The sequence below is a fragment of the Mirounga angustirostris genome, unplaced genomic scaffold (genome assembly GCF_029215605.1).
Source record: "Mirounga angustirostris isolate CCGP_5_RB_7025 unplaced genomic scaffold, mMirAng1.0.hap1 SCAF_4, whole genome shotgun sequence".
Classification (NCBI taxonomy): domain Eukaryota; kingdom Metazoa; phylum Chordata; class Mammalia; order Carnivora; family Phocidae; genus Mirounga; species Mirounga angustirostris.
In genome coordinates this window covers 156366632-156378916 of record NW_026991712.1, presented here as the reverse complement: position 1 = coordinate 156378916, position 12285 = coordinate 156366632, and the positions used below count along the sequence as shown (strand labels likewise).

The 12285-nt window shown below is 56.7% G+C and overlaps 1 protein-coding gene across 4 annotated transcripts in view; it reads left to right on the top strand.

Annotated features, from left to right (window-relative positions):
- The window catches only part of PTPRF (protein tyrosine phosphatase receptor type F), an 85564-nt gene that overhangs the window by 21340 nt on the left and 51939 nt on the right, over nt 1-12285 (top strand). For all 4 annotated transcript variants that reach the window (XM_045897897.3, XM_045897899.3, XM_054512920.2 and 1 more), the window contains exons 4-5: nt 967-1112; nt 1280-1421. In XM_045897897.3, coding sequence (XP_045753853.1) covers nt 967-1112; nt 1280-1421 — 288 coding nt within the window. The remainder of the gene's footprint in view (nt 1-966; nt 1113-1279; nt 1422-12285) is intronic.

Below are 12285 nucleotides of genomic sequence, written 5' to 3'. Positions count from 1 at the left end.
ATGTCTAGGCCTTTCGGGACTGCTGGTATGTGGAGGCTGAGAGAGGAGAAGTCACGGTTTCTGGCTTGAGCTTAGGGGTAGATGGAGGTACCATCACCCAGATGGAGAGTAGTGGGGGAGGGACAAGTCTGGGAGAGACGGTGGGGCAGCTTTCCGCACGCCCTTGTCCTCGAGCTTGGAATTGATGGGGGGGAGGGGAGACAGAGTGTAGCAGTTAAAGCATGGACTCCAAACTCAGAACTCCTGGGTTCAAATCTCAGGCCTGCCACAAACCAGCTGTGTCATGTTGATAAATCCCTTAATCTCTCTGTGCCTTGATTTTCTTCTTCATAAGCACACGCAATTGTAGCACCCACTTCATATGCTATAGCTCTTTGGATAGTGCCTGGCACATAGTAAACGCTTTCTAAGGGTTAGATGTCACTATTAGTATTTTCTTTCTTTTTCTTTTATTTATTTTTTAAGATTTTACTTATTTATTTGACAGACATAGCAAGAGAGGGAACACAAGCCGGGGGAGTGGGAGAGGGAGAAGCAGGCTTCCTGCCGAGCAGGGAGCCCGATGCGGGGCTTGATCCCAGGAGCCTGGGATCGTGACCTGAGCCAAAGGCAGACACTTAATGACTGAGCCACCCAGGCACCCCTCTTTCTTTTTCTTTTAAAGGTTTACTTATTTATTTTAGAGAGCGAGAGGGGGAAGGAGGAGAGGAAGAGAGAGAGAGAGAGAATCTCAAACAGACTCCATGCTGAGTGCAGAGCCTGATGTGGGGCTCGATCTCATGACCCTGAGATCATGACTTGAGCTGAAACCAAGAGTCAGACACTTGGCCGACCGTGCCACCCACATGCCCCTAATGTTTTGTGTATAGATCTTCTTGCCACCATGCTCCCATGCCTACCAGCTGTGGAGTGTTGGCCATCTCTGTAGGACTGTGCCATGGTGACTTGGTGTCTCCATTTCTCCAGGCAAACCTGTCTTCATTAAGGTCCCTGAGGACCAGACTGGGCTGTCAGGAGGAGTGGCCTCCTTCGTGTGCCAAGCCACAGGGGAGCCCAAGCCACGCATCACATGGATGAAGAAGGGGAAGAAAGTCAGCTCCCAGCGCTTTGAGGTATAATCTTGGGTAGGAAGGGGCAGGCAGGGCTCCCGGTCAGCCTGTCCTCTTCCGGGGTCTGATCCTACATCCCTTCTCCTTCGTCTCCGTCCTCGGGGGCCTTTCGGAGGTGGGAGGATGTCTGACCCTGAGCCGGCTGTGAGCCTGTGTCTGTCCTCTGGCAGGTCATTGAGTTTGATGATGGGGCAGGGTCTGTGCTGCGGATCCAGCCGTTGCGCGTGCAGCGAGATGAAGCCATCTATGAGTGCACAGCCACCAACAGCCTGGGAGAGATCAACACCAGTGCCAAGCTCTCAGTTCTCGAAGGTACGTGCCGGGGAGCAACGTGACGTGGTGGGTGGGTAGACCGGCGTGTGGGAAGAGCCAGTGAGCCAGCCCTGCCTCTGCCGTGGGCTGGTGTGTGTTTGGCAGAAAGGAGAACTGGCCATCTTGGCGTCGGCAAAGGTCAGATGTGGACGGGGATGGTCACTGGATGTGGCCTGGACTGTGTAGCGTGTGCCTGGTGTCTTTGTATCCTCCTACGGAGCCGTGGCATTGCTCGGGTAGGGTCTGAGGTCTGACTTGACGCGTGGGGCTGCGGTTGTCTATCGTCTGGGTGACGTGGCTTGTGGCAGCGCATCTGATTTTCCTGTGGAGCCTGGCGGGGGGCTCCAGAGAGGTGTGTTCCCTATAGCCCTTAGGAACAAGGGCCCCAGGCTGGGGGCTAGGACTGTGTGTGTGGATTTTAGTGTCTTCTCCGCTCCTGGCTCCTGCATTCATTCACAAATACTCCCTAATGCTGCTGTGAAGTCCAGAGCGTCATCTGACCTGGGCCCTGCCCTCGAGACGGTCTCCAGTAAGTCTTATGGGGGCAGCTAGGGTTGCACAGAGGAGAGGGAACTGTTGTCTGAGCTGAGCCCGAAGGGTAAGTGGGAGTCGGGGTGGGGGCCTAGGCAGAAAGAACAGCAGCAGCATGTGCCAGGGCCCAGAAGCAGGAGAGAAGGGGGCTTTCAGGGAACTCTGAGTTGCTCAGTTCGGCTTGGGGGGTGAATGGAGTTTGAGGGCACAGAGAGATGGTGGGGTGATCTAGAGAGGCTGGAGGGCAGATCACACAGGACGTGGCTGAGAAATGAATTCTCCTGGGGGTGTAGGAAACCATGGGTGGGGGGGGTGACATGATCGGCCCCCAGCCACAATGGATTCATCAGCCTGAATATGTCTGTGTATATTTTCAAAATATAGCCTTGATTGTTGCCTTTTTTAAAAAAATTGCAGTAACAATACCTGTTCACTGTTGAAAATTTGAGAAGTATAAAATAGCACATAGGAAAAAGTAAAAATCACCTGTTATCTTGCCTCTACCAGTGACACTTGATTATTTCCTTAGGGTCCATTTTCTGGGCAGGCATTACGTATGCAGTTAACCCTTGAACAGTGCAGGGGTTAGGTGTGCTAACCCCACCCCCCACCCCCCACCCAAGCAGTGGAAAATCTGCATAGAACTTTGACTCTCCCAAAACTTAACTACCAATAGCCTACTATCTACTGGAAGCCTTACCAATAACGTAAAGTTGATCAGGGGCACCTAGGTAGCTCAGTCGTTTAAGTGTCTGCCTTCGGCTCAGGTCATGATTCCGGGGTCCTGGGATGGAGCCCCACGTTGGGCTCCCTGCTCAGCAGGGAGCCTGCTTCTCCCTCTGTTCCTTCCCCTGCTTGTGCTCCCTCTCCCCCCTGAGATAAATAAGTAAAATCTTCTAAAAAAAAATGTAAAGTTGATTAACACATATCTTGTGTATATATTATATACTGTATTTTTACGATAAAGTAAGCTAGAGAAGAGAAAATCTTATTAAGAAAATCATGAGAGAGGGGCACCTGGCTGGCTCAGTCAGGAGAGTATGTGACTCTTGACCTCAGGGTCGTGAGTTCAAGGTCCACCTTGAGTGTAGACATTAGTAAAAAAAAGTAAATTTTTTAAAAAGAAAATCATGAGAAAAAATAAATTTGTATAGTACTATACTATAGTTAGCGAAAAAAGTTCACATATAAGTGGACCTGTGCAGTTCAAACCCGTGTTGTTCAAGGGTCGGTTGTGTAAGAAAAATGGGATCACATCCTGCCCAGTGATCTGTAGACTGCTTTTTTTCTTTTTCAAGATTTTGTTTTTAAGTAATCTCTACACCCAATAGGGGGCTCGAACTCACAGCCCTGAGATCAAGAGTTGCATGCTCTACCGACTGAGCCAGCTGGGCGCCCCTCATTTGTAGACTGTTTTTCAAAATAACATACCATGAACATCTTCCTCACCATTAAATATTCTGTATCATTATTTTTAATGGCTGTAGGTATCACACGAGGTGCCTTAATTCATTTAGCCATTCCTTTATTGTTGGACACATATATTGTTCCCATTTTCTTGCTTTTATAAATAAAGTGCTATGCACTTCCTTGCAGATAAGATGTGTTCACCTTCCTGATTATTTCCTTATTCTAGATTCATGGAAGTGGAATTGCTGGATCAAAGGACACATGAATTTTTAAGAGTTTCAGTATTTCCAGAAGACAGTGTCAGTTTACACTCCCACCAAGCAGGGCATGAGAGGGCCTCTTTTCTGCACATCCTCACCAGCAGTGGGAATTATCATTAAAAAAAATCTTTGCCAAGTTAATAGGCAAAAAATGGCATCTCAATTTAATTTGCATTTCTTTGATTACAAGAGCAGTTGAACATCTTTTCACATTGGCCGTTTTTATGCTATGGCTTTATGTGTTTGCATGCATCCATTCAGTAACTCCCTTGCGCCTGTGTGTTTCCTGTGTGTATGTGGCGGGGGTCCAGTTTAGAGGGACAGTGGTTAAGACCAAGGGCTCCAGACCCCTTCCTCTCTTACCTTGTGACCTGGACAAGTAACTGTGCCTCTGAGCCTCATTTGCTCCATCTGTAAACAGGGAGGCAATGCCTACTACCCGAGCTGGTTTGGAGGATTGAATATGATGTAAAGTAGTTCACAGGATTCCAGTGGGAACGGTAGCTGCTGCTGGGCGGGAAGCTGCCAGTACCTGGCTTCCGTGGCATCATCTAGGTGGTGCAGCCCCACTGTCCATTCTCACGGCGGGGAGGAGACTGACCTGTGGAGCAGGGACCCAGAGGACAGGCCCTGGGCCAGGACCTCAGTTTCTGTCACTGTAACCAGGGACAAGTAGTTCAGTCCTGCCCTCCCTCCTGTTGGCGTCTGCACCAGCAGGGAGCCATCTGTCCTACCCTGGCATTTGGGAGATGGCTAAAGGGTCAGAACCGTGGCTTCTGCCCCAGAGGGCATCCGATCAGACTCTTGTTGAAGAAAGAGGACCTCCGTGCTAATGTTGAAAGAAAAGCACCCCTCCCCAGAATCCCTATGCCCCAGTTCCTTTGTGGGCACTCTCCTTCCCCCGCACTGCCCTAGGCAGCTTTATCTTTTATAGGATTGAGGAGGAGGAGGATGGTCTTTCAGGTCCTGAGGTGAGGGGGATTCAGACTTGGAGGGGACCCCTCCATCCTGAGGGGCATTCTTGAATGAAGGTTCCTCTAGCAGGGGCTAGGGGATGTTTGTGTTTCTAGGCTGTGGGAAGTGTCTGATGAGGTTGGGGTCAGTGTGGGGCAGGTCCCTGCCCTGCTGGTGCTCCCACCCCTGGGGGGGGGGGGACTGTGGGCCTCAGGGAGCCCCTCCTCCTGAAACGCGGCACCCGGAAGACGAAATGCTGACTTACCGTGTTGGTCTGTGTAACCTTGACCAGGCTCCTGGCTTGGCAGAAAGGAGTGGAGTGGGAGGTCTCAAAGATGCCAGGAGGCGGGGCCAGGAGGAAGCAGCCCAGACTGTGAGCATCCCCCCCCGCCTGCCCGCCCTGAAAGGTGTGGGGGCCGGGGGGGCGGGGCGGGGGGCGGAGCAGGCTGAAAGGGTAGTCTGACTGGGGCCGTGGGCTGGAGCCAGAGGAGAGCCAAGCCGCTCCTGGGAGGCCTCCACAGGTTCTAAGGAGGCCTGGGGAGAGGATGAGACTGGTTTGAGGGCTGGGAATAAGAGTGAGTCCCTTCCGGGTGTCACACACCGCACGTACGCCCCAAAGCACGAAAGCACGGTCCGTGCACATGCTTACTGCGCACTGGGCGTATCAAGGGAGTGGCTGAGGGCTGCCTGCGGCGACCCGGCTCAGGGGGCGGAGTCAGTGTGCCCCCAAAAGGGAGCCCCGGCCTACAGCTGTGGTCCCGTGCCCCCTGCCCTGTGTGGTTCCGCACCAGCCCAAGCCTCCCCCATATGCAGTCCGGTGCAGCCTCGGGGAACCGCCAGGCTGCTTGGGGGCCCACCACTCCCTCATCCCAGCCTTTGCCCCCGGCTCCCCCGACACCTGACTGCCACTCCCCGTGGGTCCACGTGTGGCCCGGTGTGGCCCCGCGGTGCTGCGCCTGCCGCCCCCCAGCCCCGGGGCTGGGGACCGGGTGGGGGTGCCCGGCATAAGCGGGCCAGGGCGAGCCGTCCGGGCTGTGACGCGCGCGGGGCCCTGCCGCCCAGTGTTCCTGTCTGAGTGGTAATTGAAGCCATTAGCGCACCAGCCTCTCCCTCGCCCGGTAATGGCAGGAAAAGCTCTTCTCACTCCGCACTCTTGAGGCAGCGGCTGAATCACTCCCCCTCCAACCCGCCCGCTGCCGCCACTGAGACAGAGAATCTGACATTTTCCCTCTCCAGGGAGGGGGAGGGGCGGCAGGCTTTGCTTCTTGGCCTTTCCCTCCAGGAGGTGGGAAGAGTGCGGGGCTTGGCGCTCCTTCTGGACCTTACGATCTGCCTGAGCCAGTGGGTTCCAGGCCAGGCAGGACAGTGGTCAGCGAAGCCCCAAAGGAGGCCAGACAGCAGGGATGTAGGCAGGGTCCTGGTGACTTGGGTAGGTTCTGGGAGGGCTACGGAAGGGGAGGGGAGAGGTGGAGGACCGCAGGGGGTGGGGGGGGAGCCCAGGAGCAGGCATGAGCTGTTTGTGACTCTGTCCTGGGGGGGGTCTGGCGTTGAGGGCCGGTGGCAGTGCTTGCCTTGTGATCATGGACACAGCAGCTAACACGCACCCCGTGTGTGCTGTGGGTGCCCTGCGTGCCCAGGGTAAGGCAGTGTGTGAGGTGTGCTGCGTGTACAGCAGGGGGTGTGCAGCAGATGTGTGTGTATGTGTGTGTGCACGCGCACGCACGCACTCCCATCAAGCACCGTGGGGAGGTGTGGTATATACAGCAGGTGATGAACATCATGCAGTGTCTGTGTGTGCGCACACGGGTGTGTTTGTGGGGCCTGGTGTGGTGTGCATGGCAAGCATCCTGAGCTGAATGTGTGGGGGTCAGTCTGACGCTTGGGGGCATGGTCAGAGAGGCTCTGTTGGGCTCATTGTCTTGGGGACCCATGGGTTCCCTGCCCAGAGCTGTTGGTCAGCGAGGCAGCTGGACAGATGAACGTGGGACAGAGTGGTCAGGCTGACCTGTTCTCAAGTACAGTGGCTCCCCAGCAGGTCCTCTGCAGCCAGGCCAGGAAGGAGGGTGCACAGATAGGGATCCTGCTCAGACCTTGGGAGCCCTCCACTTCCTCCCCTGCTCCTACCAAGGCCAGGCTCCCTTTCACCTGTTTCCACCCGGCCTCGATGTCTGCTGGGTGACTAGGACCGTACCATCCTTGGATGCCACATGGGCCCAGGAATCCAGGTGCCTACATGGAGTGTGTCTGGTCTTGCCTCCTTCGTGGCAGGCTCTGTGGGTGCCAACTGTTAGGCATGTGGGATAGAGACTGGGGTAGCAGGGCAATCAGTGCTGGGCCTGGACCCATGAGTTCTGCAGTGGCTCCCACCCTGGCTGGCTTTGGGACCTGTGGGGTGATGAAGGACCTCTTGAGACACCCCCCCACTCCTCACCCCCATACTCAGTCCCTTTGGAAACAGCCTCAGGGACAGGCGGACTGATAAGCAACATGTGACCCTGTCCTGAGATCTGGGCTAGGCTGGACCTGGAGCAGAGTCAGTAAGGGAACTTGCTTTCAGGATGGCTGGGAGTTTCCCAGGGAGTTAGCACTCCTTACTCTACCCCTCTCTCTGCCCCTGGCCCAGGCCTCCCTGGGGTTGGGGGCTTTTGGATAAAGGGCTACCACAGGCAGAGGATGACTTCCCAAGTGGCAGGCTCTGCCCTCTCCCTGTTGCCTACATAGGTGTCTGGGTAACAAGCTGGTTTTGCAGAAGCTGGGCCTGTCCCCTCCCAGACCAACTCCTGCCCCTCCCCTCTCAGCTGAGGCATGACCTACGTGCTTCTGGTCCAGTGACTGGTCTCTGTGACCTGTCCTTCCACCCCCCATCATGACCACTGTGGCATCGGGGACCACACAGACATGAGGCTCGGCAACCATTTCCTGGAGAATTCTGGACCCTAGGCATGGGGCCGGGGGAGGTGGTAGGTAGGTGGGCACTGCCAAGAGGGCCTTGAAGTTCAGACTCTGGGTTTCTTGGTACCTGGAATCCCCCATTTTCTCTAGTTTTGATCCTTCTCCAAGGGCCCAGCTGGACTCCCTTCTGAATGGCCCTCCTGTGGTATAGGCAGTATGCTTGTGTTTTCTGTTAGCCAGACAGTAGGTACATCCCCTGTGCCCAGCCTGCCCCCGCCCCTCCATCGCAGGTACTTACTAGTCCCTGGTTTGTGCTTGGCCCCCTCGCTGACTCCCCTCTCCCCTAGCCTCATGACCACACAGTGGAGCCAGCAGCTCTGGGAACAGCTAACCAAGTTGGAGGTTTTAAATGCCCGTATGTGTGCACATTCTCTATCCTTGGTAGGTGCCTCCCTCTGGTTGCCGGGGAGAGAGGATTTTAATCAGAGGAATGATGAGATCAAATGTATGCTTCAGAAAGGTCCCTGAGGGTGCAGAGTGGGGTGGCAGGAGACCAGTAAGAGGTTGGGGCAGCCCTGCAGCCCAGGCAATAGGGCAGTGGCCCAAACCCAGGCAGCAGGCAGGGGAGGAAGGGGGGAATGGGTGGCAAGCGGTGGAGAGAGCTACCTGGCTACTGTGGGGCTGAGGAGGTGGGAGACTCTGGGTTATGGCTCTGGGGCCAGGTAGGTGGTGGTACCATTTTCTAAGTTTCAGGACCCGGTCTGAAGGGGCAGATTGACGAGTCCAGCTAGAAATCTGTTGTATCAGGCACGTGCGGGCATCCAGGGGGAGGTATCCAGGAGGCCTTGTTCAGATTCGCCTGGCGCTCCAAGGGACATCTGGAAATGGAGTTTTGAAGGCTGAGAAATGGCACATCCCAGGGAGCCAGAGCCAAGAAGGGAGGAAGAGGGCCCGGATGGAGCCCCAGCTGGCTAGTACTTCATGTTGGGGGGCGGTGGGGGGGGTTTCCATAGGAATCTGGTGAGGAGGGGCCTGAAAGGGAGGAGGGAAACCCAGAGGGAGGCTGTGGAAATGGAGAGAAGAGAGGTATGTAAAGGAGGAGGGAGTGGTCAGTGGGGCGGGGTGCTGTCAAGAGGGCAGACAAGATGGGCACTCAGAAGTGTCCTTTGGACTTAGCCCCGTGGAGTCGTGGCTGACCTTGATGAACTGGCCAGAAGCAGTAGGGGTGGCAGCTGGGTGACAGGGGTCTGAGGAGTGAGTGGGAGGCTGTCGGTGGTCTGGGGTGACTGGGCCTGAACCTGGGGCGGAGAGAAAATACATAAAAAGAATCTTCCTGGAATAGGGCCAAGGGAGGGGAACCCCAGGAGGAGAGTCCAGCCTGGGCCAGGTCCCGGACGCCAGAGTGTGGGTAGGGTGTACGGCTGGGGATAGCCCCACGGTTCACTTGGGGGTGGGGGTTGAGTAGAGCAGTATGAGGTGCCAGGGAAGCCCTGGGGGAGGCCATGGCTGCTCTCAGCTCTCACTGCCACTCTCTCGGGCTCTCGCTGCCGACAGGCCCCCAACAGCTCAGATTCAAAAACAAAACAGGCTTTTAAGATGCCAAGTTTGATGAAATCTGAGTGCTGGAAGAGGTGGGAGTTTTCTCTTAGAAAAAGCTGAAAATCGAGACTGAAAGCTGCGAAGGAAGATGGGCCCAAGGCTCCCTGGGCGCCCCCCCTTACTGCCTGGAAGCAGGGTGGGGGTGTGCTCTGGAGAGCAGGAGTCTCCAGGGCTGGGGAGGGCCTCCGAATTGATAGCTGGTGTCTTGGCCCCAACCCTGCTAAGGATGGAGCTGCCTCAGGGACGACGCTTGAGGTGGCCTTGGTTTCCCTAGAGTGCACAGGGGTTGGGGGAACCTGCAGCCCCACTGCCCATGTGCTTCCTTCATGCATCTCTACACGTCTGCCGCTCCCATGTCTCTGGGTGCACGTGCCTCAGCATTCGCGTCTCCCTGACTGCATGTGTCCACATGTGTGCACTGCCTCTGGATCTGCTCACAGGAGTCTGTTTCCACAGGTGCCTGTCACTGCAGGTGTCCCTCCACACACGCACGTACATTTCTATTTTTGCACCTGTCTCTTTCTCCATGTATCTCTCTGTGGGTCCCTGGCTGTGCATGTTTCTAGGTGTCTGTGTTCAGAGACAGGGTGAGGCCAGGCCCAACACTCAGGCACAGGGGAGGAGGTCAGGCTTACAGATGGTGCCACCCCAGGGAGCCTGTGGATGCGTGTGCCGGTGTGTGCCTGCGTATGCACAGAGACGCCGTGAAGCTGGGTAAACACGGGTGAGAAGGTCGTGCTGACAGACGGTGCTGCCCGCCCCAGGACCCTGCAAGGCGCCTCCATCTGTCGGCTTCCCTGGTGCATCCCCCTCCCTCTGGCCCAGACTCAGCCTCAGGCATCCCAGGCTGAGCTGGACAAAGAAACCTGTGTGTGCTTTGTAGGGGCCTCACCAGCCTCCCTCCCCCCAGCCATCGCAGGCAGCCGAAGCTCATCCCCTGTCTACCCCTACCCTAGCCTCATCTGTCAGGACCCCAAAATTTGCCTTCGCTCCAACCAGACTTACCTTCCTACTGGCCCCCCACCCTCCCATAGCCTTCACTCAGGCAGTCCCCCACCCCCCAAAGCTCTCCCTGCCTCCCATGCTCAAGGGTTTAGTACCTTTGCGTCTCTCTCCTCCTCCAGGAAGCCACCAAGATGGCAAGTGAGTCATGGAGTTGAAACAGCTCCACCACCGCTGTGGGGCCTCAGCCAAGTTTCTGCCCCTCTCCCCTAGCCTTAGTCTCCCAACACCCTCCGCCCCCACACATGCACCCTGTCATCTTCCTCTGCCCGGTGGGGACAGCAGGGGAGGAGTTCAGATCTCCTGCTGCAGTATCTAAAGACCAGTGCAGTTTGAGGCAGGAGCCGTTAATGTGCACATGCGAACCCACCACAGGTACGCAGAGATTGGGGGGGGGGAGACCCTTGGGAACATGTGTGCACCCTACCTGCGCATGCTGGCGGAATCCACAGACAGCTGTAGAGACTTGGGCTCCCGGCTACCTCTAAAGTCCCTTAGAGGCCTCATGGGCTTCCCTTTCCCCCAAGGACCCCCTTCTCAGAGAATGGAGGGGCCTCCGCCCTGCAGGCACACACTGCGAATGCCCGGCTGAGGCTATGAGGCAGGTGTGGGGAGCCCCATCTACCCGGTTGAGGGGGAGGGGAGCGGAGAGTTGGGGAGTTGGAATGGGGGAGCAGGGTCCCGGGAGGGGGCGCGCCCGCTCCACCCAGGTGGGGGCCGGAGGGGCGGCAGCTGCTTGGACCAATCGCGGATGCGCGCCCGCTGGGACACGGGCACGCGCAGCCTTCCTCCGCGAGCCCGCCTCTCCGCCGTTGCCGTGGTTACCGGGTGGCCTGGAGGGGGAGGGGCCTTCCTTCCACCCGCAGCCCGCGGGACAGGTTTGGGGGGGACTCGATGAGCATACATTGGGGTGTGGGGATGTGGGTGTGTGCCCTCGGGTGGCCACATGTGGGGGACAGTCGGGTTTGTCCTGCCGCTCGTGCGCAGGGGGTTTCTGGGGAGCGGCTGAGCCCTGAAGCTGGGTGGAGGGTGTGGTATGGGGCAGGATGGTGGCACTGTCCCCAGGGGCACCCCTCCCCTCCCGGGAGCCCGAGGCCCAGCCCTGCCAGGCGTGGGGCCCACCCCTCGGGGTCATCCCAGCCCCACCTCTCATTTAGCTGTGTGACCTTGGCCGGTTTTTAAGCCCCCCCAGTCATTCCTCTACCGCATAGGGTTTTTGTGAGATTAAATCATTTTTTAAAGCGTTTTAACTCTCTACATGCAACATAGTAAATGCTCTGTAACCATAACCTTCTACGCCTCCTATCTGGGCCTCAGTTTTCCTGATTGTTGATGGGTTTGCAGTGATCATGTGACGTCAGACTGAGGGATTTCCCCAGGTCTGTAGCCTCAGTGGTTGAGGCTATAGTGGTCCTGGCCCCTGTGGGTACTGGGGGTGTGCAGGGGATAAATGTGCCGGACTCGTGGATGGGTCAGTTTACACCAGCGTGCCCAGTGCCCAGCTTGGCCAGACACACGATGGGCATCAGTAAGCAGCTGCTGACCTTGGCTACGTTTGAATGTACTGGAGGCCACCTGGGGAGCAGGGAAGGAAGAGACGGCAGCAGGGCACTCCTGAGGGGCCGGAGTCCTCCTGCGAGACACGCTTCCCCTGCTGGAGGTGCAGGACTGCAGCCTTCCGAGCTCTGCCTAGAAGCCTAGTTGGCACAAGGGACCAGCTTTTGGGTCCCGCTGTTTTATGGACAGCTCTTCACACATGCCGGTTTTAGGCTCTGGCGGCAGTGCCTGAGGCATGATCTGAGCCAAGGACGGAGCGATTGAGGGCGCGATAATTGAGGGAGGAAAATTAATTGTCCTTAATTTGGCGTAAATCCCCAAGACCTTCCCCGTGTTAGGAATTCAGAGTAGATTCCGGGACACTGGGCCGCAGGTGTTTGTACTTCTTCCCTTCTCCTTGATCTACCTTGCCGGTGGAGATGGGGGCCAGCTGACTCCTGGGCCAGGACTCTGGCAGACTGTCACCCCTGCGCCCCTCATTGCTCAGCAGGGCTGAGCAGGTGGGATTGAGGACTGTCACTCTGGTGAGCCAGGGTGGCTCTAAGTGTCCTGAGTGTCCCCCAGCTGCTGAGGAGGACAAAGAGGGTGGAGGGGGGCCCTAGGCCTTCCTGTTAAAGCAAGTAGCAGCAGGCCCAAAGGAAGCTGCCTCCTGCTTGGTA